Source organism: Penicillium citrinum (assembly GCF_028827155.1).
Source record: "Penicillium citrinum strain IBT 23319 chromosome Unknown utg000008l:1.0-2707905.0:1.0-2709502.0, whole genome shotgun sequence".
In the NCBI taxonomy this organism is placed as follows: Eukaryota; Fungi; Ascomycota; class Eurotiomycetes; order Eurotiales; family Aspergillaceae; genus Penicillium; species Penicillium citrinum.
The window spans coordinates 436,537-462,459 of record NW_026622693.1 but is presented as its reverse complement, the minus strand read 5'-3'; the positions used below and the strand labels follow the sequence as shown (position 1 = coordinate 462,459).

The window sequence follows — 25,923 nt, the reverse complement described above, 5'->3', positions numbered from 1 at the left end:
TCCCTGCTTTGTAGGTAATTATGTGGGCCGCTTAGAATCTCCCACCTTCTTTTATCTACTGTTGGAGTCAAAGTCGCTGCGATTGGCTTCATGACCATGTTCTGGAAAATTCAACCAGCTAGACATAGGTACGAAGGCAAAGGTATCGGCGCCGAGCATGCAGGATCCCCACAACCTAGTCTAGGGCTAGACGCATCATGAGCGAATACGACCACCACAGGCTTTGCCATCCTGAACCATCAAGGGAAAACAGTTCAGCGATTCCCTTGGACAGTCACCAGCCAATCCATCTCATTCCTCACTCGACTCTGATAGGCGGTATCGTACCCATTTCCTCGCGAGTTCCCTCAAGTCTTCTGGGGATATCTCTCTGTTATCCTTGCCGAATCTATTGGGCTTGTGTCGAGAAAGCCACCTAACGAGTTGTTCCGATATATTCTATCCTGGACTGTGTACCACTGTTCAATAGATATTCTGGAAGCCCCAAGGAACGGTCAATTCCGACCAACTTGACATTTCGACCCGTTGGACTTCTGCCAGACTCTGGTATCTGAGTGTAGCTCTCTATCCGTTTCCGAAAAAGCAATGTCGAAAACCATCGATGACTGATATTCTTCTGCGTACTAGAAGTGTACATGCTCGCTTGAGGTCGAATGAATAAGTTCACGAGGTCAGTCAGAGAATTTCATATTTTCTTGATTATGTCTTAAAGAATGGAAGGAGTCCCCCAAGGAAGGCACAGTCCAAATCTTGAGTGTCGTCATTTCAATCATGACGGTGCTCCTTTTAAGGCAAGAGCATAGGACTATTTCAAATCTACTCCTTCCTGGTTAGTTGAACAAAGCTGCCCACTTTCTGGAGTACGATTAGCTTACACTAGATCTTCTCTTCTGTTTCTCACTTCTTCAGTCGGTATAGTATGGTATCCAGCCTTGGTGAGTCTGGGGCTAGAATCAACACGTCAAAGCGCAAACCCCACTGTCAGCGATGAATAACCCCCACCTTTGGTCTCTCGCCAGATTGCGTCTTTTGATCAGGTTAACCTTCGTTCCCTAGAGCCCATTTATCATGTCAAGCCTTGAGGCCATTGGTGCCGCGGCTAGCATCATACAGGTCGCGAATCTTGGAGCGAAACTCTCGGTCGAACTCTTCTCATTTTACCAGCGGGTGAAAAATGCTGGTGAATCTATTCAGCCCCTATCGAATAAAATCACACTTGTCAGTGCGATTCTACGAGAGCTGGGTGACAATTTAAAAGACGAAGATGCTTCAAAGCTTTGCTCAGAAGAGGCGTATCGGACATTAGATCTTGTCCTCACTCAATCGAGCGATGTACTTCAATAGAACCAGAAGGTGGTCGGTGATAATGACAAAAGTGGGACGTCTCGCCTTTAGCAGATGACTGCGAAAGTAAAACTTGTATTTCAGGAATCCAATCTAGATACATTTAATATCCGCCTGGAGAGACTGAAGTCGACAATGCTGTTGCTATTGAATGTGATAACGTATGCAGGCCAAATTAGAAGGTGCGTGTCTCTTGCATATGTCAAAAAGCTGAATCTGACTTGAAGTAGCAAAAATGTACCAGGATTAGTCCAAGAGCAACATGATCTCATACAGTCTCTCTTACGAGGGTAGCAGGACAATAAACAACAGCTACAGGCGTCAGACGATGGAACGGGATGCGAAGGACAGCGAGACCTATCATGACTTCTCACTCAATACACCCAGGCTGGAGAGAAATCCCATGGGCTATACTGGCGAGAATGTTCCAAACCAGAAGTATGCTGAAGGCATTTCGTTGCCTGAGGATCTGGGGGACTTGTTGGTACAATGGACTACTCTCGACGATATGGAGATTCGACGAGGCCAGCTCGCATTTGCTGAGTGAGTTGTAAAAGGATTTTCTGGATTTCAGCAAGATCAATTACTTCAAAGACTATAATATGGGAATCGCCAAGAACAACCTTGTCCGTTTACTAATTCAAAAGGTGAATATATGAGTACTAAGGCTTATGGTTAATTCTACTAGTAGATTGAAAAATGGTTGCCTTCAACTTGACTTTTAAGCTTCATTGTAATAAGTCATAGAATGAACGAATATGAAAAGAAAGATGTAATGAAAATTATCAGCCATATGTGCCAGACAATAAGGGAGCTCGTTGAGCTTACTTTATTATGTAAAACACAGATCAAGATGCTATGAGGCCTTTTCGAGCGATCTACTCCAACATATTCGGAAGGTGGTCGAGTATAAGAATTACGAGCACCAATTGGAAGAGGCTGAGTAGGACTCCGGAGTCCAATTCCAAGAAATCTATGATATTTGACAGGCAAGATCTCATTAGATGCATTGGCCAACGGGACAATTTGAACCTCCACGGCCCCAGATCGACGGAAGTCTATCATGTTAGTGCTTATAGCCAAGGACCTGCCTTTATGTGATATCTTGCCAAATATAGAAAACAATAAGTGACAAAATACGTATGCCCAGAATGATCTTCTCGTCTTCTTCCATATCAACCAACTTCCCATTATATAAGCAGCAGAGTATGGAGTACTGTCTACAAAAGAGGACCCTGCCAAGCATGGCGCAGTAAGGTACGGGGTATCTGGAGAGGTATTACCCTACGCAAAGGTATTTTGGGGCCAAAATCTGGAGACATAGACACACAGTTTCGCTATTGTTGTGATGGGAATTCATTGAATCCAACATGGCTGATCCTGCTACAGAATACTAAATTGTTGCCCCATTCTTGAAGACCCATTCAGCGGTATAAATGTCAGCATGTTTCCTCATCAAGAGGCTCTCTAGTATTCTACCAAATCCAACCAGCTAACAGAATCATCCATTAGCATATCGCCAGTATTAAAGACCTTATTATTGCACAATGCTACTTTCAAACCTTCTCACTGGCGCCGCTCTATCGGCAATTGCTATCGCCAGTCCCACCAATATGGGCCTTCTGGCACGAGACGATCCAAAGCCTCCTGATTATTCTGTCTGTGCCCTGAATGAAGTCCCCGCAACCAACAACTGGGCCATCTATGCTCCCCTCGACGCCGTGGGCTTAGATGGAAAATGTGGAAACCACTACTTGAACAATTTGCGTGGCCGCTGCGGCGTTATCACGACCTGGGAATGCTGGCATGTCAATAGTGACGGAGACCACATTGATAGCCATGATGAGCCGGAAAATGTGGAGGGTGCTGTGATGACGTTTTACACAAGTGTCTTTTGCAGCTCAGATGATGTTATGGCTGCTATGGGTGCCTCGGCACAGAATGATGAACGTCCTGATAGCTGTAGCGAGCCTCCTAAGTGGATGCTACCCCCATAGACTCTGCTTGCAAAGGATATGTCTGTGAGCAGTACTATGCATCGCGTGGACTAGCGCCTCAATGATGATGTGGTTAAGGGAGAACATTTTTGAGAGTTTCCAGATCATGGAACCGGGTTTCTATGTATTTAGTGCAATAAATAGGTGATCCCGATATTAGAACCACAATTTTAGGTACGCTTAGACAAAATCTCAACTATGCGCTTCTGGCTTTTTAAAGTAGATGCTTCATATGTAAGTAGGTTGAGCAATACGTTCACAATCTGACTTGTAAGCACTTTCCATATGCTCACCATAATGTGCTAAAACAGATGAAAGCGTGGGAAAGGTACCAAGCAAAGTAGGCCAAGTAATAGTTAAGCCAATCGCTGATGAGTAAGGGTGTTAGTCCCGTTCAATATGCACAGTAACAGAGAAATATTTAGATAGTGGCTGTGGCAATCAGGAGCGTAACATATGACCTATTCGGGCGAGCCAAACTGATAGTTAGGGCTAATCAGTGGGGATATTCTTGTTGCTCTTTGCCCGCTTGACAGTCCAAAGTAGTGTATCAGTCTGTTTATCTCAGCTTTCAGCATCCTAGCGACGATTTGTTATATCAACTCTTATTACTGAGTAGGATGAGCACCTGTGTACTAACAAGGTTTCGGACTCTTGTATCCATGAATGTTTTAGTATTTGATCTTTCCCCTTCAATTTCATTCCTAGATTTCATTGTGATAATTTATAGAAACAGGTAAAGATAAATGAATTATGAATAGAGTTTAAAAGTCGCGAAGAAAATTCCCGAAATTCATATATGCCAGACAAAAGAGCAGCCCATGAGCATGATTAATTATGTACAACGCAAGTCAGGATAGCATGGGGCTTTTAGCGTAAACCATTTCACGAAGCCGCCATCGAAGACTAGGTTGTATCCCGAGTCTCCATCAAGGTCGGCGTCACGACATCGCCCACCATGACTGTCCGGCGGTCGTTTGATTCAAGTTCAAGACCCTCAATTTCCTCTTTTGATATGGCTGCGTATCGTCCAAACTGAACCTTCCCATCGATATTTCTGGTCTTTGCTAGAGTGGAAAAGGGTTCGGATCGTCGAAGGCCGGTGAATTGGTCGATACACACCATCTGACAACGCTGACATCCCTCAAGAACATTAATGCGAAGTTGATCAGGTCCTATACGGAGCCCAGACCAGTGGTCTTCCACGTAAGGCTGCTCTGCGTCACCGAGACGAGCAAGTCGTTCAGCGACGACTATATTACCGCGAAACACATCGGCCGCCACAGCTTTACCGGCTCCTGAGCTTTGCTTTGAATTTGCTTTGATCGTTTCATTGAGACGATTGACTGATGAGCGTGAGACAACTAATATAGGCATCTCGTTTGATAAAGTCAATGGGTTTCCTTGTTCACGCACTGGTGGGGGTAGATCAGGCGGGAAGGAACCGGGCATTATCAATTTTCGGAACTTGCTCTTCCAGTTGCCTGAAAGCCGAGGTGGTCGTGAGAACCGCGTAGCTGATTGTGATGGAAAGCGGGCAAGGGTACAGGGCACGCCTAGGAAATCGGAGAAGAAGGCCGAAACAACGGGAGATGCATAGGCATGCAAAGATATCTGGTCTCCGCATACCATTGTTGCCTTTTTATTGGGGGAACTTTGACACATCGAGGTTGATATGAGACTTGTTTCCTCCCAACCAAGCGAAATTTCAAGGCTAACCTGATCAGTGAATGTACCACAGGTGATACGCAGAACGCCCCGGTCCAGGTCGACTGAGGGGCGAATCAGGGCCATGCGGGGGTATCTCTTCTGACTGAGTGCAGCGCCTGTTCCCTGATGGATAAGACACCATTCGCGATCCCATGCAAGCCCTTCTCTTTTAACTTCCCATCGTTTGCCTTCGGGAATTTTGAAAGCACCACAGCTCTTTATTGGAAAGACAGACAGACTTTCAATGTAGAAGTGTCGGTCGACGAGATTCCCCTCTTCCAGAGGTGGATTCAATGCGACAATAGGAGGAATCTTTTCCACGTAGAATTCCTCGATGAAATCAACAAATGATTCGATGTCCTTCATATTGGTCATTGCTCCCAGACTGGCTCGCAGAATACCTGTAGGCCGGCCACCCAGAATGTCATGATCATCCCCGCATCTCAGACCAGTGGAATAGTGACGACGGAGCTCCGCTCCTGTCCATCCGAGAGAGCATGCAGTACCTCCGGGGTTGCACACTGATCCTGTTCGTATCTGGATATTTTGTACTGTAGCCAGTTTCTCCACCTCTGTCTTTGGGACCCATTCGCCTTGACTAGTCCTGAGATTGAAAGCGACAATTGGCCCTTGAGTTGTTGCGCAACCATACACTGAATTTGCGTTGTAAATTTGGCAAACGCTCGTGTCATTCCAGTGCTTCAGCATGGATAACCTATCATACAGCTCCTTGGCCAAGAAGGCTGTATGGGATGATATATTGTCCATAGACCCAAAAAGCCTTTCATGTATGCTTATAGCGGAATCCAGGGCAATAATGTTGTGGAAAGGCAATGTGCCATCCTCGAGTCGCTCGTGGATAGATGATTCTTTCTTTGCATGCCACTGTCCACCTGTCGCCAGTACCATATCCACGGTACCACCGCCAAAATATCGGCGTCTATCGAAAACACGACCAGCGCTTTTTCGAACAATGAGGGCACCTAGGTTTGGGAATCCGAAAATCTTGTAGAAGCTCAATGCGGTGAAATCTGGCGCCGCAGAACTCAGATCCAGGGGAGCAGTCGACACCAACGATGCGGCGTCTAGCAGGGTGTATACATTTCCACCCTTCGAAGCTGATCTTATCTGCTCACACCAGCGCAATGGTAAGCGCCGGCCATTCATGTTGGATTGTGCGGGGAATGCAAAGAGTTTGGGGGGCCTTCGTCTGATTCGATGCCAACTCTGGAATCCATTCGTCCACATCAGCATCGCTCTGGAAGCACTGAAAATTCAGTTCCGCGAGCTCACGCACTCCAACAATGCTGGTATGAGAGTCGATATGATAGCCGTACCAGAAGCCCCTATGATCAGAGTCACGAAGACATTCGGCAACGAGCTTGATGGCAGCGGTTGCATTTGCCACGAAAACCAGATCAAATTCGTCGGGGTCTGCATTGAAAAAGCGCAGGACTCGTACTCGAACGTCGTCTGTTCTGGTAGTAGACAATTGTGATGACAATGACATGGAATGAGGATTTCCAAAGAGATTGGATGTCATGTCCTGGGAGAAGGCTTCAATCATAGACTTTGCGTATGGTGTTGTTCCTGCATGGTCAAGATAAGTTGTATCTGTAAAGATGAGAGGCAAATTAGTCTTAATGGCCCAGGGCCTTTCAGAGACCGAAGTGAAAGGCATACCATTGAGAAGAGGGTAATTCTCCTCGCGAATCTTGTCCACGTCTGCCGAATAGCCTTGACTATACGCAGTCGGACGTTGCTCTTCTGCAGATGCATCCATCATGCGAGTTGACGGTTATTATATACTGTCAGAAGGAAGTATGAATATGTTTTCTTTTGAGTTTGAGCTGCGCTGCAGGAGATGGTGTATCGACAATCGACAATCCCTGGGTATAGCGGCCGACAAGTCCACCGCTTTATAGACAATCAGGATAAGATCTAACAAAGATGTCAGTTCTGGTCCAAAAATACTTAATAGTCAGTCAGGCTTTCTGTCGAATACACTCTGTATCGAACATGCAACCAGAGGGCCTGAATGCTGTGCAGTGGCCAGGGGATGGATGAAGCATTGATAAGGCGGATTCCAAATGTATATATCGGAGCTTACCGAAAAAGAGCCAAGTGCAACAGGACCAGAATGTCGATCTTGCCCGCACTCCGTGAACTCATCAACGAATCTCGTGAATATCATGAGGTGAACAAATGAAGTTGGCCGGTTCTCGGCTGCCTTTTTATATTCAAATTTATCAATGCAGGAAGGTACAAGGGAGAACAGGATCGCTCCTGCTTCTTTTCACTTTACTTCCAATGTGGCGGGTCACATGATGATCTGGCGGGGAAGCGGGCGAGTGCGGAGACGTTCAGATCTGCTGGAAAACAACGTCAAGATTTACAACTTCCGAGTATTCAACATCACCGAAGGATCCGAGAGCAAAAAACTCAGAAAGGTTGATGGAGAACTTGAGTACAACAACCGCAATAGTCATGCAATAGCCCGACTCGGCTGTACATACCCCCACTCATTCTAGCCAGTCACCCCCCCACTCTTTGACCACTTAGACGCAGGCACTACCGCATATCCAAGCCAATATCACCCTGTATCACATTTCCGGCTAACATCCAATATAATCAATTGGAGCCGCAGTGGATCTTGTTGTCTGCACGAGATGATGAAAGCTAAGCGACTCGGACCCTTGGTAAGAGCCCAAGCGCCTCTCTGTCAGCTTACCCGCGTCAGATATAAGGCTTTTTCTCTTCGTCGGAAGGTAATCTTAGTATCGTTCGTTTGCAATTGCCTAAAAAATATGCAGAGATTCCATTTACAAGGGCTAGTCAATTCTTTTGGCCCTGTCATCTTCAACAGGTCGCTCATCGAATTGGAGTAGGTACTCGACAAATTGAACTAAATTGACATTGCCAAAAGCAAAAATCATTACAATAGATGCCAAACTCAGCTGAACACGGTTACATCGTGGGAAATCACTCGATCATCAATAGATCCACTGGAATTTTATTCGGAGATACTAGAAGTGATAATTACTCAAAACTTGAAAGTGACAATTGACGTTAAGTTGGCAGGTGATCTCCATAAGCTACTGATATAAGAAAAAGCAATGCTGGGTGTACTAATTCACAAAGCCATTGTCTAGGATTAGGAAGATGAATCACACACTTTCCAAGGATGGCATCTGCATTCAGCCCCATTGGCTAGTGGTGACTCTAATGAATCTACTGCCTACATCGGAAATTGTTTTAGTAGTGAACGTGTGCTAGCTGGCAATCATGCCAATCTATGCTGGTGGATCCATAGACAAATGTACCCGTTCAATGCAATGCATACAACTAGCATGACCTACGAATATCAGGACTCGAATTCAGAAGACAGGAATGTACCCCTCTTTCAGCTGCAGGATTCAATAGTTTCTATTGGGGTGAGTATCAATGAGATCACTGTGTCAACCCCTATACACACAGAGATCAGCCGCGAAAATCTTGAAAGAAATCAACGGCAAGCGGCAAGGGCATATTATTTTGCCGGCCGCATTTGTTTAATATAGTACAGATAATAACATTCGATAAAAAAAAAGGAAAGAGAACTCCAACCCAAACCCCTGCAAATGATTCATACAGATGCGTCTGCCGAGGATTGTCGATATGAAATAGACAGCACGGCAATATCGAAAGCCGAGAGTGAGTGCAAAGAAAAAACAGGACGTAATAGTGTCATCCCGTTTACCGCTTGGGCCATTGTCTCCAGCCACGACCGTGACCTCTCTGTAGATCGAATTAGTACTTCTTCCTCAGCCGTGCGGAGCCTTAGCTGAGCTGGACTTACCTGCTTCCACAAGCGGATCATCTCCGGCATCTCCGTCATCGCCTTGCGGCGATCCTCGAGACGCGCCTCCATCGTCCGTTCCCACTTGTGACCCTTGACCTTCTGACCGATACCGGTACCCTTGATACGTAGACCCCGCTCGGCGAGACGAGCCTCCTTGTATTCAGTTGACTTGGTCCCCGGCGGGAGGAGGGGCTCGACATTGTACTTGATCGCCAGTTTCACAAGGTCGGCTTGCTGTCGCAGGCCGTATCGGGGTCCGATCCATTTTCCAGTGGTGAAGATCTTCCGTGGCAGGAATGGGTTCTGGTTGCTGGGATCGTTATGAAGGAGAGCTTTCGAGAAAGACCAGGCCTCACGATCCTGCTTATGAGCTCCCTTGGCTTCGCGATCAGGAGTGTATGGCGATGGCAGGTTCGCTTCAGTAGAAACCTCACCCTCGGGGGGGGGTCGGACGTGGTGCGACCAGCGCAGAGTAAACCTGAGGCGGATAACGGGCAAAGAAATTGCGTAGACGTTGAGGCAATTTGCCCACTGATGGTTGGATGGACGCCATGGCGAACGTGGTTGTGATGGCAGTTTGCTGTTGCGGACAATTCGGGGAGAACGAGAGAGTGTTGACGGAACAAAAGCTGCAACGCTAGTCCCGATTGGGGAATTCTGCCTCAGGCGGTGGTCGCGTGAAAAGCGGAAAAGAGTCGGCTGGTTTCAGCCTCCTCCCTTTCACAACCATTGTTACTCACACTTGCCGCCTCTTACAGCGTATCTTTTACCTACGAGGAGATTTTGTTTGACCTTGCGCATATATCTGGATTATTGCCATAGGTATGGCGGACTACAATTATGGTGGTTCGGAAGAGGAGAATGCCGAGCTGAGAAAGCTCGAGGTTGAGTTGGTATGTCTGACCTGGACTCTTATGCGTGTGCCCGTCATATACATTGTGAGGTGCGGATCTTGGATTGATTTGTCTTGCTTACATTTATTTTCATAGGTCGATGACCCCGACAACTTTGAGACTTGGGAGAAGCTTGTCCGTGCCGCCGAGGTGCTTGAGGGTGGTATCAATCGCAACTCCAACCCTCAAGCTATCAACACCGTCCGCAACAACTATGACCGCTTCCTCGCAAAATTCCCTCTCTTGTTCGGATACTGGAAGAAATATGCCGATCTGGAGTTCTCTATAACTGGCACTGAAGCCGCAGAGATGGTATGACAACAACTGAGTCCCAGGAAGATAATATCCATATCTCTCTATTACAATTGCTTTCGCTTTGGTCGATTTCGTAAGCGCATTGCTAACTTGTGGAATCTCAGGTTTACGAACGTGGTATTGCCAGTATCTCCCCTTCTGTCGATCTTTGGACCAACTACTGCGGCTTTAAGGCCGAGACTTCCCATGATGCAGATATCATTCGAGAGTAAGTCGATACGTGGTTTCCTTCCCTTGCTTCCCCTGTAACCGTGACCGACACAGCTTGCGAAGGCTTCTGTTGTTTTCGATCTTGTTCGAGGCTTGGATATGCGGTGGCTCAGATGTTCCATTGACGATGGGTGAGAAAACCATCACCTTCCCACCCTGACTCAAGTGGAGTTTACTTCTCACCGGCTCATTCAGGCTGCTTTCCTTCTTCACTTGACCAACGTGATTTGCCTCTTGCCCGCACAGCACATGGAATAGTCCTGCTCGAAAGGCTTTCTTTTTTAACCCTGCGCACGAAAACACTGGCTATTTCCCCTCCCTACAGCTTGCTCACCCCGTTGATCGATGTTTTGGACATGTCACTGTGACAGCGTGAACCATGTTTGACACTTTCTCCTCTCCTCTAATCCCTTGATCCCACCCCACCCCCAGCAAAAATGAAGTGTAACGTGCTAACCCGCCAAAAACAGTCTCTTTGAACGCGGTGCAAACAGCGTCGGTCTTGATTTTCTTGCTCACCCTTTCTGGGACAAGTATATTGAATTTGAGGAACGTGTCGAAGCTCAGGACAAGATCTTCGCTCTTTTGGGTCGTATCATTCATATCCCCATGCATCAGTATGCTCGATACTTTGAGCGGTATCGCCAGCTCGCACAGACTCGCCCACTGACAGAGCTTGCTCCTGTGGACACCATGTCCCAGTTCCGAGCAGAATTAGAGGCTGCTTCAGCCCATGTTCCTCCCGGTGCAAAGGCTGAAGCCGAGATCGAGCGTGATCTTCGGTTACGTATTGACACCTATCACCTTGAGATTTTCTCCAAGACTCAGACTGAAACCACCAAGCGTTGGACTTACGAGTCCGAGATAAAGCGCCCTTATTTCCATGTCACTGAACTTGACGAAGGTCAACTCACCAATTGGTCCAAATACCTTGACTTTGAAGAAAGTGAGGGCTCATACTCTCGCATTCAATTCTTGTATGAGCGCTGCTTGGTCACATGTGCCCACTATGACGAGTTTTGGCTTCGATATGCCCGTTGGATGGCTGCTCAACCCGGCAAGGAAGAGGAGGCACGCAATGTATACCAGCGTGCAAGCTGTCTCTATGTTCCCATTGCGAACCCGACGATCCGTCTCCACTATGCCTACTTTGAGGAACTGTCTGATCGTACGGACGTGGCTAAGGATATCCACTATGCTATTCTGATGAATCTCCCTAGTCACGTTGAGACCATCATCTCTCTCGCGAACCTTTGCCGTCGCCACGGTGGATTAGATGCTGCAATTGAGGTCTACAAGACCCAACTTGACTCCCCACAGGTTGATATGTCGACCAAGGCTGCTCTTGTTGCTGAATGGGCTCGACTCCTCTGGAAGATCAAGGGTTCACCTGACGATGCTCGCAAGGTATTCCAAGAGAATCAGCAGTATTACCTTGACAGCCGTGCTTTCTGGACCTCATATCTGATGTTCGAGATTGAGCAGCCAACCAGCTCCAGCACCGAGTCTGTCCAGTATGAGCGTATCAAGCAGGTTGTCTCCGATTCTCGGTCCAAGAGCACCTTGCCCGCTGAAATTGCCAAGGAACTTGTGCAGATCTACATGGCTTACCTGCTGGAACTTGGTACCAAGGACGCCGCCAAAGAATATATGACCCTCGACCGTGAAATCAATGGTCCACCTTCCGTCGCAGCTCCCAGGACTGGTGGATCTGCTGTCCCCGTCGTGCCAGTTCCTGCAGAGACACAGCCTGTCCAGCCTCCATTGCCTACCCCTGCTGTCGTACCCGCGATGCCCATTCCCCAGGACCCTGCAGCCGCGGCGCAGGCTTATGCCTATTACCAGCAAAGCCCCGTTAATGGCGGGCCGGCTGCCTAAGGCCCTCGCCAGGCAACGTAATCCTTGTTATGTCTCCTTATGAACATTTCGTTTCATGCGGTATCAGTCTTCCGGCCGCTTTGATCTTTCCTTGGGGTATCTCGTCTTTGTTTTTATTTCTTTTCTGGCCTACCAGGGCGGGTGAGTTTCTCTCTGTAGCGTCATGCGTCGTACTGGTACCCCCGGCACTATTCATTGCCTTCCGTTACCCTTCCTCTTACAGGTTTGTTTAGCGATTTTGCCTTCCCTGGATGAGCCTTTTATGGCACTCCCTTCGGCCTGATTTCGCGATTGGGACCATTTAACCTCCACAACTGTTCCTCTGTACTCTAGTTCCCCTCTTGTTTTGAATGATGCTAAACCAAACGAATATACTCTGATCACCAACCGTTCGGCCGCCTCCATTTCTCTATCCCTTTCCCCTTGCTATACAACCTGTATCAAACCATCGTAGTTTATTATATTGAACATTGCACCCTTTCCTTCATCGACATCTATAGTTCTTTTGCCTCAATGCGTTTTCTATAGTATCCAGACCACGTGACTTCGCGACTGGTCGGCCGCGCTCCGCCGTAGAAATTCGATGCGACATCTCGCGGCAGCATCCAACTCGGAAACCTTCACATCGCTCTTTGGTCAATTTGCAATGGAAGGAATTGTGACTAATGGCTCAGATGCGTCCCCTGGGCCTCTCTCAGATGCCGTTGTGCGCCCACCTACACCACCACCTCCTCCCCCCCGAAGATTCGGCCGCTCCTCCGCCGCCACCAGATGCTGTCGCGCCTCCTCCTCCAGACGATATTCCCCCGCCCCCTCCAGTAGAAACGAAAAAGAAGAAACAGGGGTGGGGCGCAAAGAAGCCAGCTGCCACACCTCTGAGTGTGGAGGAACTTATTCGGAAGAAGAAAGAGGCAGATGCAGCTACTGCAAAGGTATGTTCTTGTTATTTAACATCAAAGCTCATCTTCCCTAAGACGCGGAGGGAGATGCTAATGCTTTCATTTACTAGCCTAAATTCTTGTCAAAAGCTCAACGAGAGAAGCTCGCTTTAGAGAAGCGTGCTAAGGAGGTCGAGGCCGAGCGTCAAGCAAAGGCATCTGCGAAGAACGTTGATCACACTGGTTTCTCAAACGATGCGCACTCTTCAAAAGTCGAACAGAAATACCCCGACGCAAGAGACTCAAATGGAAGAGTGCCGACTGGACCTCGCGCGATGCGCAGAGATGGTCAACCCGAGCCACGGAACGGACAGCAACCACGAGAGAATGAGAAAGAATCGAGAAAGGCACGGAATGCGAAGGCCGACAAACGCCTAGCTGAAGAGGATGAAGCCGAGGCAGAAGCAGCACTTGTCAAACAAAGATATATGGGAGCCGACCAGACCTCCACTTTCTCCGCAAAGAAGAAGCGCAAGCGTACCACGGACCGCAAGTTCAATTTCGAGTGGAATGTCGAGGAAGACACGAGCGGTGACTACAACCCCCCTATATCAACATCGACATGAAGCGAACTTCTTTGGACGGGGCCGACTGGCTGGTTTTGGAGAGGATGTATCGGACGATGTTGCGCGGAAATACGCCGATGCGCTGGCAACTCGGGACCACGAATCTGGCAGTATGCGTGCGAAGGAGATTCTGGAAATGGAACGTCGCCGTCGCGAGGAAGGCTCGCGCAACCAGATTGACAAGCACTGGAGTGAGAAGAAGCTGGAACACATGCGCGAGCGAGACTGGCGTATTTTCAAGGAGGATTTCAATATTGCTACCAAGGGTGGTAGTGTACCCAACCCAATGCGTTCTTGGGAAGAGAGTCTATTGCCAAAACGCCTCTTGGAGCTTGTTGATCGTGTTGGTTACAAGGAGCCCACAGCTATCCAACGCGCCGCTATTCCCATTGCAATGCAGTCCCGCGATCTTATCGGTGTCGCTGTGACTGGTTCCGGTAAAACTGCTGCATTCTTGCTCCCTCTTTTGGTCTACATCTCAGAGTTACCCCGATTGGATGAATTTGAGTGGAGGAAAAACGATGGTCCCTATGCTATTGTACTCGCTCCGACTCGTGAATTGGCTCAGCAGATTGAGATCGAAGCAAAGAAGTTCACACAGCCACTTGGTTTCAACGTTGTTAGTATCGTTGGTGGTCACTCTATCGAAGAGCAAGCCTTCAGTCTGCGCGACGGTGCAGAAATCATCATTGCCACACCCGGTCGTCTTGTCGACTGTATTGAGCGGCGTATGCTTGTTCTTAGCCAGTGCTGCTATGTGATTATGGATGAAGCAGATCGTATGATTGACCTCGGTTTTGAAGAGCCCGTCAATAAGATTCTAGACGCTCTGCCCGTAACGAATGAAAAGCCCGACACTGAAGAAGCCGAGAATTCACGTGCCATGAGTCAACACATCAGTGGAAGAGACCGTTATCGCCAGACGATGATGTACACAGCTACGATGCCAGCAGCCGTCGAACGTATTGCACGCAAGTACCTCCGCCGACCAGCGATCATCACAATCGGTGCCGTCGGTGAAGCTGTGGACACAGTTGAGCAACGTGTTGAGATGATCCCTGGCGAAGACAAACGGAAGAAGCGTCTGGCAGAAATTCTTTCATCAGGCGACTTCCGACCCCCAATCATCGTTTTCGTCAACATCAAGCGAAACTGTGATGCCATTGCGCGCGAAATCAAACATATGGGTTTCTCATCTGTTACTTTGCACGGTTCTAAGACGCAAGATCAGCGTGAGGCTGCTTTGGCATCTGTTCGGAGCGGTGCTACCGATGTTCTGGTCGCCACTGATCTCGCTGGAAGAGGTATCGATGTTCCTGACGTCTCACTTGTTATCAACTTCAACATGGCTACCTCTATCGAGAGCTACACTCACCGTATTGGTCGTACCGGTCGTGCTGGTAAGAGTGGTGTGGCTATCACCTTCTTGGGTAATGAGGATTCCGATGTTATGTACGTATATCCCAGTAATTTCTTCATGACCCTTATATTTGGAGTTTCTGAAATACTAATGCTGAATACAGGTACGATCTCAAGCAAATGCTTATCAAATCACCTATCTCGCGAGTGCCAGAGGAACTGCGCAAACATGAGGCTGCGCAGTCCAAGCCGAATCGTGGTCAGGGAAAGAAGATCGAGGATAGCTCCGGGTTTGGAGGAAAAGGTGGCTGGGCTTGATGATTTCCAGATGTGCTTGATATATAATTGTCGTGAAATATTATTTATTTCACCTGCATTGCATGAAAATGGTCGCGACGGCGTATTAGTAGTTTTTACACGTTCTTCTTTCTATTTATACGAGAGTACTACAAGATAGTAGTAGTATCGTGAACCTACTGGTTACTCCTAGGTAGTAGATATTAACGACTTTACTTGATAAATCGATGGATGTATAGCACTCAACCAACTGCGAGATATCATGTCATTCGAGTGGACTCAGCTACCTACACGCGAGTCTTAGTATGTGCATTATTATTCAAATTGGTCTCCTCCCAGATCTCCTGATCAACACGAGCACGAAGCTCCTGCTCATCAGCCCCTAGATTATCGCCAAATACAGCGGAAACCTGTTCCAAAGATCTGTTCGAAGTCTCCGGTACGAAAAAGAAGGAGAATAGAGCAGCTGCGACGCAGAAAAGTCCGAAGAAAAGGAATGTTCCCCAGCCAATTGATACGAGCATTTGAGGAACAATAGTCCCGACAATGAAGTTAGCCAGCCAATTTACTGCCGTAGCTAAACCAACTCCCTTCGCTCGTCGAGAGCTTGGAAATATCTCAGCCGGTAATACCCATCCAAGAGGGCCGTATGACAAGGCATAAGCGAGAACATATATGTCTATTCAATGTCTGATTAGCACAGCCGTATATTGAGTTGACAAAGACTAGGCAAGAGTGAACGTACAAACTAATGCCACTCCAAACCAGCCAATACCATTATGAGCAGTCCAATTGCTACTGAATTTGTTGAAAAGCCCAGCCATGATGATATGTGGGATACCCATTGCGATGCCACCGGCAATGGCAAGCCGCCTTCTACCAAATTTGTCCATGTATAGAATAATGGGGACACTTCCGACTAGTTGGCAAACATTAATCATTCCAGATAGAATCAGGGACATTTCATAGTCCTGTCCTAGGCTATCCGGATTGTAATAAGTTAGCCATGAAAGCTTGCATTATGGTCATATATGGGATTCATACCTGCTAAAAAAGGTTGGTGCGTAGTATACAAAAGCATTGATACCGGAGAACTACCACATTTAGATCAGTTTTCATCTTTTTTTTCCTCTTTTGCAACCGCCACGGCATGCAACGAAATGCTAGACTGGGTAGGATGAAACAAACCTGCTGAAAGAATGGAATTGCCATGGCGACAAATGTTCTTCTGATATATCTTGGTCGAAACAGGTCAAACCATTGCTTAAGCTCCATGATTAGCCCGGTTGCATCGGGATGTTCTTTGGATAACATCTGCTTCTGAAAACGGTCCTCTGTAAGAATCCCCCTCCATTCTAACTGCACTGTCTCATCTGTCACTGGGAGCCGTCGGAGCTTGGCAAGGCACTCGAGGCTTTCCTCATTACGGTTTGCAAGGGCCAGCCAGCGTGGAGAGAAAGGGAAGAAATGAATTCCGCAGCCTACCACTAATGCTGGAACCATCTGGAGAAGAAACGGTAGTCGAAAAGACCAATCACCAGCAACTGTTCTGTATTATAATAGATTTTTGAGAATAGATCCAATACGGAGGAGTGAGTAACTAACCTTGTACCATATGTAATCCAATATGCAACAATGGCTCCGATGACAATACTAATGGCTTCAAGTACCATCAATGAGCCACGAAGATTCGGCGGAGCAATTTCAGAGATGTAAAGGGGAGCCCCCATAGCTAGTGTGCCCACACCAATTCCTCCAATGAATCTTCCAGCGACCAGGGTGTCATAATTCCGGGAAGCTGTTTGAATGATCGCTCCAATACAGAAGAATGCGGTAGCAACACTAATCGCCCACTTTCGAGAGATCTTATCTGCAATATATGGGAAGAAAAGACAGCCGATGAATGCACCCAGTTCCAGCATTCCCGTCAAGAGTCCCTTATGAAAGCCATAATTCGGGGCATTTTCGTCAACCTCGGGAAATTGGTCCACAAATTGTGGCATTACCAAGATCAAAGAAATAACACCCTGGTCTGGGGGAGACATGTTAGTACAATACAGCAGCATGGTTTCAAAACATTGCATAGACGATCTCACCATATCCAAATGAGAACCCACCAAAGGACGCAAGAAGAGCGGCACCGCATACAAAAGGAGAATTCAATATTCCTTTGATTCCATTGCTATCGTATGATATTTCCACGTCCGCAAATTCAGGTGCTTCGTCTTTTGCGTGCTCCCTGTGAATGAATGATTCAATCTTATTGCTATCGGTATCATGCGCACATAGTACCAAATTATCAATTGGGTCAGGCATGGCCAAATAGAAGAAATTGTAAAGTTCCGACACAGAATGTAAACTTTAATATGATAATCTCAAAATGGCATTGAACACTTTTCGATGCTGGGGTATTTATCTACCCCGGATTTGTGTTAGATTGAAGTGAATAGTTTCCCCTCAAGATATTACCACTAGGCTACCTAGTAGGTACTTGTAGAGACATGGCGCCGCCGCGATTGCCCCAGTTGGAGACTTACCCCATGGGGTTGCGGAAATATTGGCCAGTTTAGTCGAAGTGGGCCTCGACGATGTATACAAAAGGCAGATGATCGACTCCATGTCAGCTTCGGCTATTGATTATGCATTACCGGTGACTGGTAGGTCATAGATCGAGAACTATTCGTTATCTTACCAAATTATTTATCCTGTGGAATAGCCAGTAGAACCTCATACATTTGCGGATCTTCCTTCCCCACGTTTCCCCGACTTTGGTCGTTCATTAACGATGTAGATGACTGCAGATTGCTTTCCCGTTCTCCATCAATCTGGCATGTACATCATGTCTTCTCAGTTTTTCAAAGGAAATTGCATAGGCCGAGTTCGGGCAAGAATGGCGATAAAGTGCATTAAGAATCCTGAATAGTGAAGACGCATTAAATAGCCGTGAAAAAAAGTTCGACTCGAATTCTAGGCGCAATACTGTTTCCGGGGTCGATCATGAGAAGAACGACTGCACTGGACTAATCTAGTGGTATGACTTTCGATAGAAGATAGATTATTGAATATTCTCGATGGACAAAATGTTGGCTAAAATCTCTAGGTTCGATAGAAAGAAATAGAGAAGGCATAACGATATTGAAAGCATTGAAAGAAAAAGAAAACGTAAAGTAAGCTCTTACTTTACTTTTTCTTTCTTTTATCTTTGGAAAGGACAACCCCAGGGCGCTCTAAATATTTGAAATTTCCTGTCATCAATTGGGAATTTCCCTTCGCCAGATCTTTATCGGCATTTCACCCATCAAAAGATTGAATGCCTCGAATCGCTGAAGTTTCCAATCAGGGTTTGGAAGCGCAAACTCATACCGGTGAACTAACGAGGCGACGACTACAGCCTGTTCTAGGTAAGAAATATTCCGACCAATGCACCCTCTCGCTCCAGTCGAAAATGGAATAAAGTACGGCTCCATTCTCTTCCGCTCCTCGAGATCCATCCATCGGTGTGGGTTGAATTCATCCGGATTTGGAAACACAGTTGGATCGTGATGCGCCGTGTAAATGGTCATGGATACACTCGTGTCACCAGGTATCCATTCTCCTTGAATTCTCGCGCCTTCTGGCGGCGTTCTCTCGCGGTAAGCCGGCGGAGGTTGGAGGAATAATGCGAAGTGCTTCATCGAGACATGCACGTAGAAAAGGAAGATTCTTCACAGTATCATATGGTGCAAGCAGATCTTCTGGAGAAAGAACACTGTCGATCTCCTCGCGCAATGTCGACAGATGCTGAGGGTGTCGAATGAGTAGCTCCAGGATCTGGGTCAAAGCGATTGCTGTTGTATCTGCGCCGGCATCGAGGATTGCAGCAAGCTCGCCGATTATTTCACCCCATTCCAGATTATGGGGTTGGCCATTCTTGTCATCCATCAAAGCCGTGAAGAAGTCGTCAAGCTTCTCGCCCTTGTTGTATCGATCCAGTCGAGTGACAGCTTGGTGATAAATCACATCCTTGAATGGGGCGGCTTCTGCCCATGTCTTTCTCCATTTGGGAAAAAGCTTTGAAAGCCGAACGAATAGCTTGAAATTCTTGTAGTCCCAAACAAAATGAGAAGTTGCATAGGCAGAGGTATTCTGAGACTTCCGGTATTGGGCTTCATAAATCGTGCCATCGCGTTTTCGTGCCGTCACAAGGTCATTCCCCTGCTCTAATAGACCCAGGTTTGACGATAGCGCGATATTGTTAATGGCTTCGATCGTGAAAAGATTGGCCCATTTATTGAAATCGACCGTCAGATCCGATGCTTCGGGAATAGAGCCAGCGGGCAAGGGCGGAGTACATAGTTTATCAAACGCAGCGAGCAGACGTTCTGTAGTTCTAGCAACCTTGAAATCCCAGCGCTCGAGATTTTTTATAGCGAACGCGGCTGATAGCCTTTTCCGTTTTGCGGCATGATTTGGTTTATCAACAACATCAAAAAGATGTGGATGAGCGTCCGAAGTAATGACATACTTCAGATCCTTCACACAGGTTGTGGAATGACCATAGATGTCTTTGATCGCATCGATACCACCAAAGGAAAGATTGTTCGGCCCAATCCTCAGAATTGGATCTTTCTCGTGAAGTTTGGTGAGATCGCGCGATCGAAAGCCTAGTGAACTCAGATGACAATATGGAATATCTGTTATTCCAGAGAAAAACGAATAGTTGGGATATTTTCGAATGCCTTTCTTGTCGCGGAAGTATCGCCATATAGGAAATGTAATCCAACAAAGGATCACATAGAAGCTTGCAGTAGCGAAGACAATAGTCGACAGCATGATGCAGTGGAAATTGACCAAATCCGAAATACTTGTCAAAATTGTCAAAATGTCTACAGTCTCCGTTAGTTGACTACTTATATTAGACCTAGGATGCAATTCGACAGCGTGGTGATCGACCCAATTCCCTAGGGTAATCATTCGTATCGTATTCTAAATTCCGAAACGAAAAGCGGAAATTCGATATGAATGGAGATAAAAATCAACTCAACATCCAAAAAAGGTAAAATTCCTTTTTGGTCATGTTGGCAAAAATCCGGATTCTCATCCGCCACAATGTCGTTCCAAGCCTGTCCAACGCGATGCGTGGGGAAGGCTTGCGGAAATTATGGCCCGATTGGGATGCTGCAGATACAGTGCTGGAAAAATTTCACACTGTCACTGAGGCAATTTTGATAGAGAAGGATGTTTATCTCTGAAAGAAAAGCTTTTATAGAATTATTATATCATGACGTGGTTGCGTGGACATTATGGTAGAAGTCTTGTCTGCCATGCTTTTCTAAGAGCTGCAGCGGTGGCAGAAGTTGGCCACGCATGATTGAATTCCAATTCTGCCAAGAATTCAAGAATAGCCGTTTGCTCTGCTGGATCTGTCAAATATTCACCACACACTGAAATTCCAACTGCGGCGTCTACAAGAACAACTGGGCACTTTGGATTCGACAGTGCCAGCCCGACGAGTCGACGAATGATATGTCTCAACTCTTCTTCCAATGCGATATTCGCAGAACGAGCAGCCAGACCAAGACGAGAAAGCTTCGGGTCTGATACTGCAAGCAAAATACGAGACAATTCAATATGTTGCGCTCCGACGACCTGGCATGGGTTTTGATGCCAGATGGCAGGAAAGAACCGTCCAGAGGAAGGATCAGCCTCTTCGAAATATAGAGGCTTAAAATCAAGTGGTTTATGGGTTTCCCACATGATATCAAAAGCTTTTAACTCCTTCCATCGTGCTGCTCTGTGTGTTGGCGATAACAATTTTTCTTCTCCAAAGCAAAACTTGAGGAGATCTGCACACCAAACTAATATCCTGTTTGTCCAAATGAAGTCGTTTGCGGAGTCGAACATAGTATAATCATTTGAAGAGCAGACTGGGAGACGAAAGGTCCGTTGGTTGAGAAAAGCGCTCCAGATCTCTTGTCGTAGAGCGATGAGGAAGGCGGAGTGGCGTAGGGAGGTCGATGGGATGGAGTGAAGATGAAGATCCCTGGATGGGCCTTGGATTGTATGGTACGAGTAAAAGGAGTCATTATGCTGATTCTGAACAATAAACTGAACCGTATTCAGGTAAGCTTCGGAATCAATGCCAACTGATGGCGCTAGAATATTTGCGTCAGGACACATTTTTGCGATTGAAAATCGGACGCTGGAAGTGACTCACCATCAATTTGTTCATAGAAACGTAGGATGGTCGCTGCCGTGATTATATCCTCGTTGTATTGCTCATTGGGGTCCTTGGAGAGCTCCAAGAGAAATGAAATGCATATATCATGATAGCGAACAGCTGTGTCCATCGTGAGTCCAGGAAGTTTGATTCCAGAGACCTCTATAACTTCGATTGAAGACTTTCCTCGACAAGCCATGAGCCGGGCCAAATGGCCAGCAGATGCCGTCAAAATAGCATAACGAAGGACCGGGCAAAATATAGCTCTTTGAGGAACCATCAATTCAAAATGTCGATCTCTATCGCATGTATCAAACTGGGGACCAGAAAAAGTTAGTGAAACTGATAGAACAATATGTAAAGATTCTTGGGGTACATGTATGAGGCTTCAACATACCCAATGAGCAAGGTTCTCTGTAAAATGCCGTATCAAACAGGCTTCTTCTAAAGCTGCGTAGGATTCCCCGGTGCATGTGCTTGAAAGTCCCTTCAGCGGTCCAATGGGATACCTATCTCGAGATTGCGGGTGTGAAGAATTCAAGAGAAATCGAGACTCACACCCTTCAGTCTGTACCGTTGAAGGAGTAGAAGGGTAGTGCGAGATTGAGCCTGTTCTTTGAGATTGGGAACGTGATCTAGCGTCTGAAAAGTCCTGATGAAATGTGTCTGCTTGGGCTTCAAGATCGGTATCGCTTTCGGATATTCTTGAGAGACTCTCTAGAAGATGCGGCGTATCCCCCTTATGAAGATTTTGAGATACATCAGGGGCATTTTTGTGGTCATCATTGGCATCTTTTGTCGTATGGACATAAGAGAATTGGCCTTGAGCACCATTAGCAATACTAATTACTGTGCAAAGAAAGCTTTCTTACCACTTGGTTTATAGTCCACCCATTTCTGATTTGGAGAGAACTCCAAGCGTTGGCGCCGACGACGTCCATTCTTGAATTTAAAATTGGTCGTCGATGACTCGCATTGCGTCTTTGACTTGATACACTGCGAGCAGGGCCTCTTCCCGTCACCTATCGGATTTATCAGTTAACATCGAGGAGGTGAAACGAGCCATAATCATTTACATTTTCGGTGACGAGCTAGGAGTAGAAAAGATTAGTTAATAGCAACTTAATGGATCTGCCTTACTCACATTTGCACCATTCGCAGGGGTTCGTTGTATACCGCTGGCGCGTTGTCATTCGTTTGTTCGTTGAGCAGTTGGCTTTAGTTGGGTCCTGATACGTTCTTTAGGTGCCAGAGCCTAGATGTTTGAATAGTAATTCATCAAATCTTCGATAGAATCTCCATGTGATGTGATTGCGCAAGAAATTCAGGGCATCGTCGGTAGTTGAACGTGCGGGGAATTTCTCAGGTTGGAGGCGAATGTGGGGAAGCATTGGGGATTGTAGCCTGTAGAATGAGGCAGGCGGGAGTTAGGGTAAATAGTTGGAATTATGATAAAATATTTCAATAAAATATTTCACAGCATACAGGTACTAAATGTACTAAGACTTGGAAAATCTGTTTTTGAAATTAATCACTAGATCCCTATTATCTGATTCTACACCAGTTGTTGCGGGTCAAATGAAACAGGATCAGCAAAAGCAGGAATATCCCAGAAGCTCAGATCTTCAAAGCCAAAGTCAGGAATCTATACAATCATGAGTTCATCAGTATCAAGTTAAATCCTTCCATGTCCCTAATATTGCTTACCATGAAATCAGAGCTCAAACTCGAACCCATCAGGCTCTCTGGTGTCCAACCTGTCACCCCGTCAGCAGCGGTCCCTAGCATACCATCATCAACCGCGACATTATTGTCACGAGCAATATATTGTTGAAGCAAGTCCCGGCAAGTTAGCATGGTCTCCTTAAATCCTTCTCGTATATCATCCCATTCAGTCTTTTCGCCACGAGGAATTGCTTGTATTTGAGCTAACAGACCCCCAAGAAGACAGTAACGTTTCATACTGGGAATACCGGCAGCCAAGCCCTGATAAAGATGATTCATCAGTTTTTCAAGGGCTTTCACGAGAGGTACCCGAGCCGCTTGAGTCAACCGATCGACCGCATCAATGGAGAATGAGTCTGATCCAGCTGGTTGACTAGCGGCCTCCTCCTCCAGCTGTGTGATGAGTTCGAGGCCAATGACAACCATCACATCTAGCGAAAGATAGCACTTAAATAGTCCAGCCCCCGATAGGGAGAGCCTTTGAAAGTCTCGATGGGCATTCAAATCGTCTTCTGCATCGCTAGGGGCATCTGCATATGAAACTGTCACAAGCGCTGACTCGAGGCTGAGTTTTCGCGTCAGATAAAATCGTGCATCGTGCATAGCCTCGATAGTGAACGGACGGTATAAATTCAACGCGAAGCGGCGGAGAAGTGTATCCAAGAGTCGATGATGAAATCTCGTAGGGGGAAGACTTCGTTTCCCAGCTCGAGTGGTGAAGGTGTGAAAAAGATGCGATAGATCTTTGCACGAAGCGTTTAGCTGGTTCCCAAGCTGCAAAGCCTCTTCGTATGACTGCTCCTGCGTACAAGCATTCATCATTCGTAAGACCCGTAATCTTGTTGGAAACGACTCCAACATGGCAATTTGTAGAGAGGCATTCGTATAAACTCCACGGGGCTGCGGTGAGGGCAGAGAGGTAGTACTCTGATCGAAGTCTTCGTCTTCAATATTTGAAGGTGGAAGTGTGTCATAATCGTCTAGGCCTAACAAAGGAGGCATGGCGGCATCGATAGCGAGTTGAATATTAATCTCAATAATTGTACCCCAGATGCGCCGTCTCAATTCACAATCAAACACAGATAGGGTCGGGAAGTTTTTCGGGTCACGATGAAGGCCTTGGAAGATAGCCTGTCGTATCAAAGTGCCCGCGGATGTCCAATTTGTTTCCTTATCGATCGCATATGCTTGGCGACAGAGCAGTAGTAAGCAATGAACCTGTAAGCCCTCTAAATTTTTTGATTCTTTTTCGAACGGCCCGGATATCCACCACTGTGCTGCATATACCCAGCGACGAACAGGGATCCCGAGCTCGTTAGCTGGTCCTGGCTCGCAGTAAAAAATAGACCCAATAGCAAGGATAAGGAGGAGCTTGAAGACGAAGCCGGTTGAAGCCGATGTTCGATCCTCCCAGAAGCGTTCATACTCTTGGTAGAACTTTGGAATATGCAATACCCGATATATAAGCCCCAATGTCCGTAGATAATGCTGTACGAGTTCATCACAAATCTCACGCAAGGGCAGATCATTTAGTAAAGCTGGAGCTGGATCCGCAAGGCGTGGTGCCTGTCGGCCTTTGATCAATCGCCTGAGTGAGCGGGCTTCTTTAAGCAGTTTCCCAATATCGGTTTGCTTGCCATCAGATGATGTGGCCGCGCTGCGTGCTTGACGTAGAACATGAAACTGTGCCCATAAATTTAGTATGGGGACCAGTCATTCTGTAGAAGATGAAGATTACCTGCTGGAATACAATTGCCCAATGCGTAGTACCGAATAACCTCGTTTTCTCTCCACTCCCTTTCAAGCGAGGCATCAGTGGTGGAATGACTGTTTGTGATCGACGTGTTTCATCTTGTCTGCTGCTCGCGACCTGTCTGTCTTGACGAAGCAGATCACGATTTGAATCATTCACACGCGTCGGTCCCGACGGTACAGTCTCTCCAATTGAAAGTGATTGTGAAGATGGATTATGTGATGAATTTTGAGAGGCTTGCTCTAGACTTTGAACGCGATCTTGCAACGCCTGGATAGTGCGTTCCATCTGTGCAATGCGCGCTGACTCGGCGCCACCCGCGTGTACATCGCAAGTCCCTTGCTGCAGATCAGAATAATGTGGAGAATCATTCTCACTAGCTCGGTTTCCGTCGTGTCGAGCCTTTAAGGCAGCTTTGCCTTCGTGAACGTAGGAGCAGTCCATTGAGCCGTAGACCTTCTGGCAGGGTCCACACGGCATTTTACGGTCGCATCGGACTTTTCGGCGACGACATTGTTCGCATGATAATGCGGGCCGACGGCGTTTACGAGAAATCGGGGGTGAGTTTTGACGGTCACTCATTTTGTATATTTGAGTCACATCAGATAATAATTGGAGCTTGCAAAGAAAGTTGTCCTGGTGATGGTAGCTTGTTGGCTTTGAGTTGAAGTGTCAGCATCGCTGAATTCCGGAGATTTCGGCTTTTTATCGATAAGCAACTTGCCCTAATTGCAGAACTAAACCCTTTTCTTAAACATGAGTTATTCTGTGATACTTTTTTCACATTACTATGGTTCTTTACGTCTTGCAATTTATAATATGATGTGACGAAGTTGTAATGCCATTTTTGTGTAAGTTAGCATATAATGGAAATCGGCATTTTCTACCAATACAGTAA

The 25,923-nt window shown here is 46.7% G+C and overlaps 11 protein-coding genes across 11 annotated transcripts; 5 read left to right on the top strand and 6 right to left on the bottom strand.

The window, feature by feature from the left end:
* Positions 1 to 1,068: 1,068 nt before the first annotated feature.
* N7469_008605 (uncharacterized protein) lies at positions 1,069 to 1,344 on the top strand (the record flags this gene model as incomplete). The annotated part of the gene is made up of 1 exon (XM_056647523.1): positions 1,069 to 1,344. One exon carries the CDS (start codon positions 1,069 to 1,071, stop codon positions 1,342 to 1,344), a length of 276 nt encoding a protein of 91 aa, XP_056497288.1.
* Positions 1,345 to 1,672: 328 nt separating this feature from the next.
* N7469_008604 (uncharacterized protein) lies at positions 1,673 to 1,891 on the top strand (the record flags this gene model as incomplete). Its single annotated transcript, XM_056647522.1, has 1 exon — positions 1,673 to 1,891. One exon carries the CDS (start codon positions 1,673 to 1,675, stop codon positions 1,889 to 1,891), a length of 219 nt encoding a protein of 72 aa, XP_056497287.1.
* A 1,000-nt stretch (positions 1,892 to 2,891) lies between these two features.
* Positions 2,892 to 3,341, top strand: N7469_008603 (uncharacterized protein; the record flags this gene model as incomplete). The annotated part of the gene is made up of 1 exon (XM_056647521.1): positions 2,892 to 3,341. The coding sequence occupies one exon, from the start codon at positions 2,892 to 2,894 to the stop codon at positions 3,339 to 3,341; it is 450 nt and encodes a 149-aa protein (XP_056497286.1).
* Positions 3,342 to 4,247: 906 nt separating this feature from the next.
* Positions 4,248 to 6,834, bottom strand: hxB (putative molybdenum cofactor sulfurase protein (HxB); the record flags this gene model as incomplete). Its single annotated transcript, XM_056647520.1, is given in 3 exon segments — positions 4,248 to 6,179; positions 6,190 to 6,665; positions 6,735 to 6,834. 3 exon segments carry the CDS (start codon positions 6,832 to 6,834, stop codon positions 4,248 to 4,250), a joined length of 2,508 nt encoding a protein of 835 aa, XP_056497285.1.
* Positions 6,835 to 8,763: 1,929 nt separating this feature from the next.
* N7469_008601 (mitochondrial 54S ribosomal protein mL59) lies at positions 8,764 to 9,445 on the bottom strand (the record flags this gene model as incomplete). Its single annotated transcript, XM_056647519.1, has 3 exons — positions 8,764 to 8,828; positions 8,890 to 9,308; positions 9,346 to 9,445. 3 exons carry the CDS (start codon positions 9,443 to 9,445, stop codon positions 8,787 to 8,789), a joined length of 561 nt encoding a protein of 186 aa, XP_056497284.1. The 3' UTR covers positions 8,764 to 8,786.
* Positions 9,446 to 9,716: 271 nt separating this feature from the next.
* On the top strand, positions 9,717 to 12,188 carry N7469_008600 (putative mRNA splicing protein (Prp39); the record flags this gene model as incomplete). The annotated part of the gene is made up of 4 exons (XM_056647518.1): positions 9,717 to 9,785; positions 9,882 to 10,097; positions 10,205 to 10,308; positions 10,781 to 12,188. 4 exons carry the CDS (start codon positions 9,717 to 9,719, stop codon positions 12,186 to 12,188), a joined length of 1,797 nt encoding a protein of 598 aa, XP_056497283.1.
* Positions 12,189 to 12,886: 698 nt separating this feature from the next.
* prp28 (mRNA splicing protein PRP28) lies at positions 12,887 to 15,369 on the top strand (the record flags this gene model as incomplete). The annotated part of the gene is made up of 4 exons (XM_056647517.1): positions 12,887 to 13,120; positions 13,198 to 13,657; positions 13,695 to 15,144; positions 15,216 to 15,369. 4 exons carry the CDS (start codon positions 12,887 to 12,889, stop codon positions 15,367 to 15,369), a joined length of 2,298 nt encoding a protein of 765 aa, XP_056497282.1.
* A 266-nt stretch (positions 15,370 to 15,635) lies between these two features.
* N7469_008598 (sugar porter family MFS transporter) lies at positions 15,636 to 17,664 on the bottom strand (the record flags this gene model as incomplete). Its single annotated transcript, XM_056647516.1, has 6 exons — positions 15,636 to 16,027; positions 16,094 to 16,329; positions 16,393 to 16,442; positions 16,537 to 16,897; positions 16,954 to 17,380; positions 17,445 to 17,664. 6 exons carry the CDS (start codon positions 17,662 to 17,664, stop codon positions 15,636 to 15,638), a joined length of 1,686 nt encoding a protein of 561 aa, XP_056497281.1.
* A 1,260-nt stretch (positions 17,665 to 18,924) lies between these two features.
* On the bottom strand, positions 18,925 to 20,160 carry N7469_008597 (uncharacterized protein; the record flags this gene model as incomplete). The annotated part of the gene is made up of 1 exon (XM_056647515.1): positions 18,925 to 20,160. The coding sequence occupies one exon, from the start codon at positions 20,158 to 20,160 to the stop codon at positions 18,925 to 18,927; it is 1,236 nt and encodes a 411-aa protein (XP_056497280.1).
* A 468-nt stretch (positions 20,161 to 20,628) lies between these two features.
* Positions 20,629 to 21,746, bottom strand: N7469_008596 (uncharacterized protein; the record flags this gene model as incomplete). The annotated part of the gene is made up of 2 exons (XM_056647514.1): positions 20,629 to 21,482; positions 21,545 to 21,746. The coding sequence occupies 2 exons, from the start codon at positions 21,744 to 21,746 to the stop codon at positions 20,629 to 20,631; spliced, it is 1,056 nt and encodes a 351-aa protein (XP_056497279.1).
* Positions 21,747 to 23,102: 1,356 nt separating this feature from the next.
* N7469_008595 (Zn(II)2Cys6 transcription factor) lies at positions 23,103 to 25,607 on the bottom strand (the record flags this gene model as incomplete). Its single annotated transcript, XM_056647513.1, has 3 exons — positions 23,103 to 23,192; positions 23,255 to 24,955; positions 25,011 to 25,607. The coding sequence occupies 3 exons, from the start codon at positions 25,605 to 25,607 to the stop codon at positions 23,103 to 23,105; spliced, it is 2,388 nt and encodes a 795-aa protein (XP_056497278.1).
* Between the last annotated feature and the right edge of the window lie 316 nt (positions 25,608 to 25,923).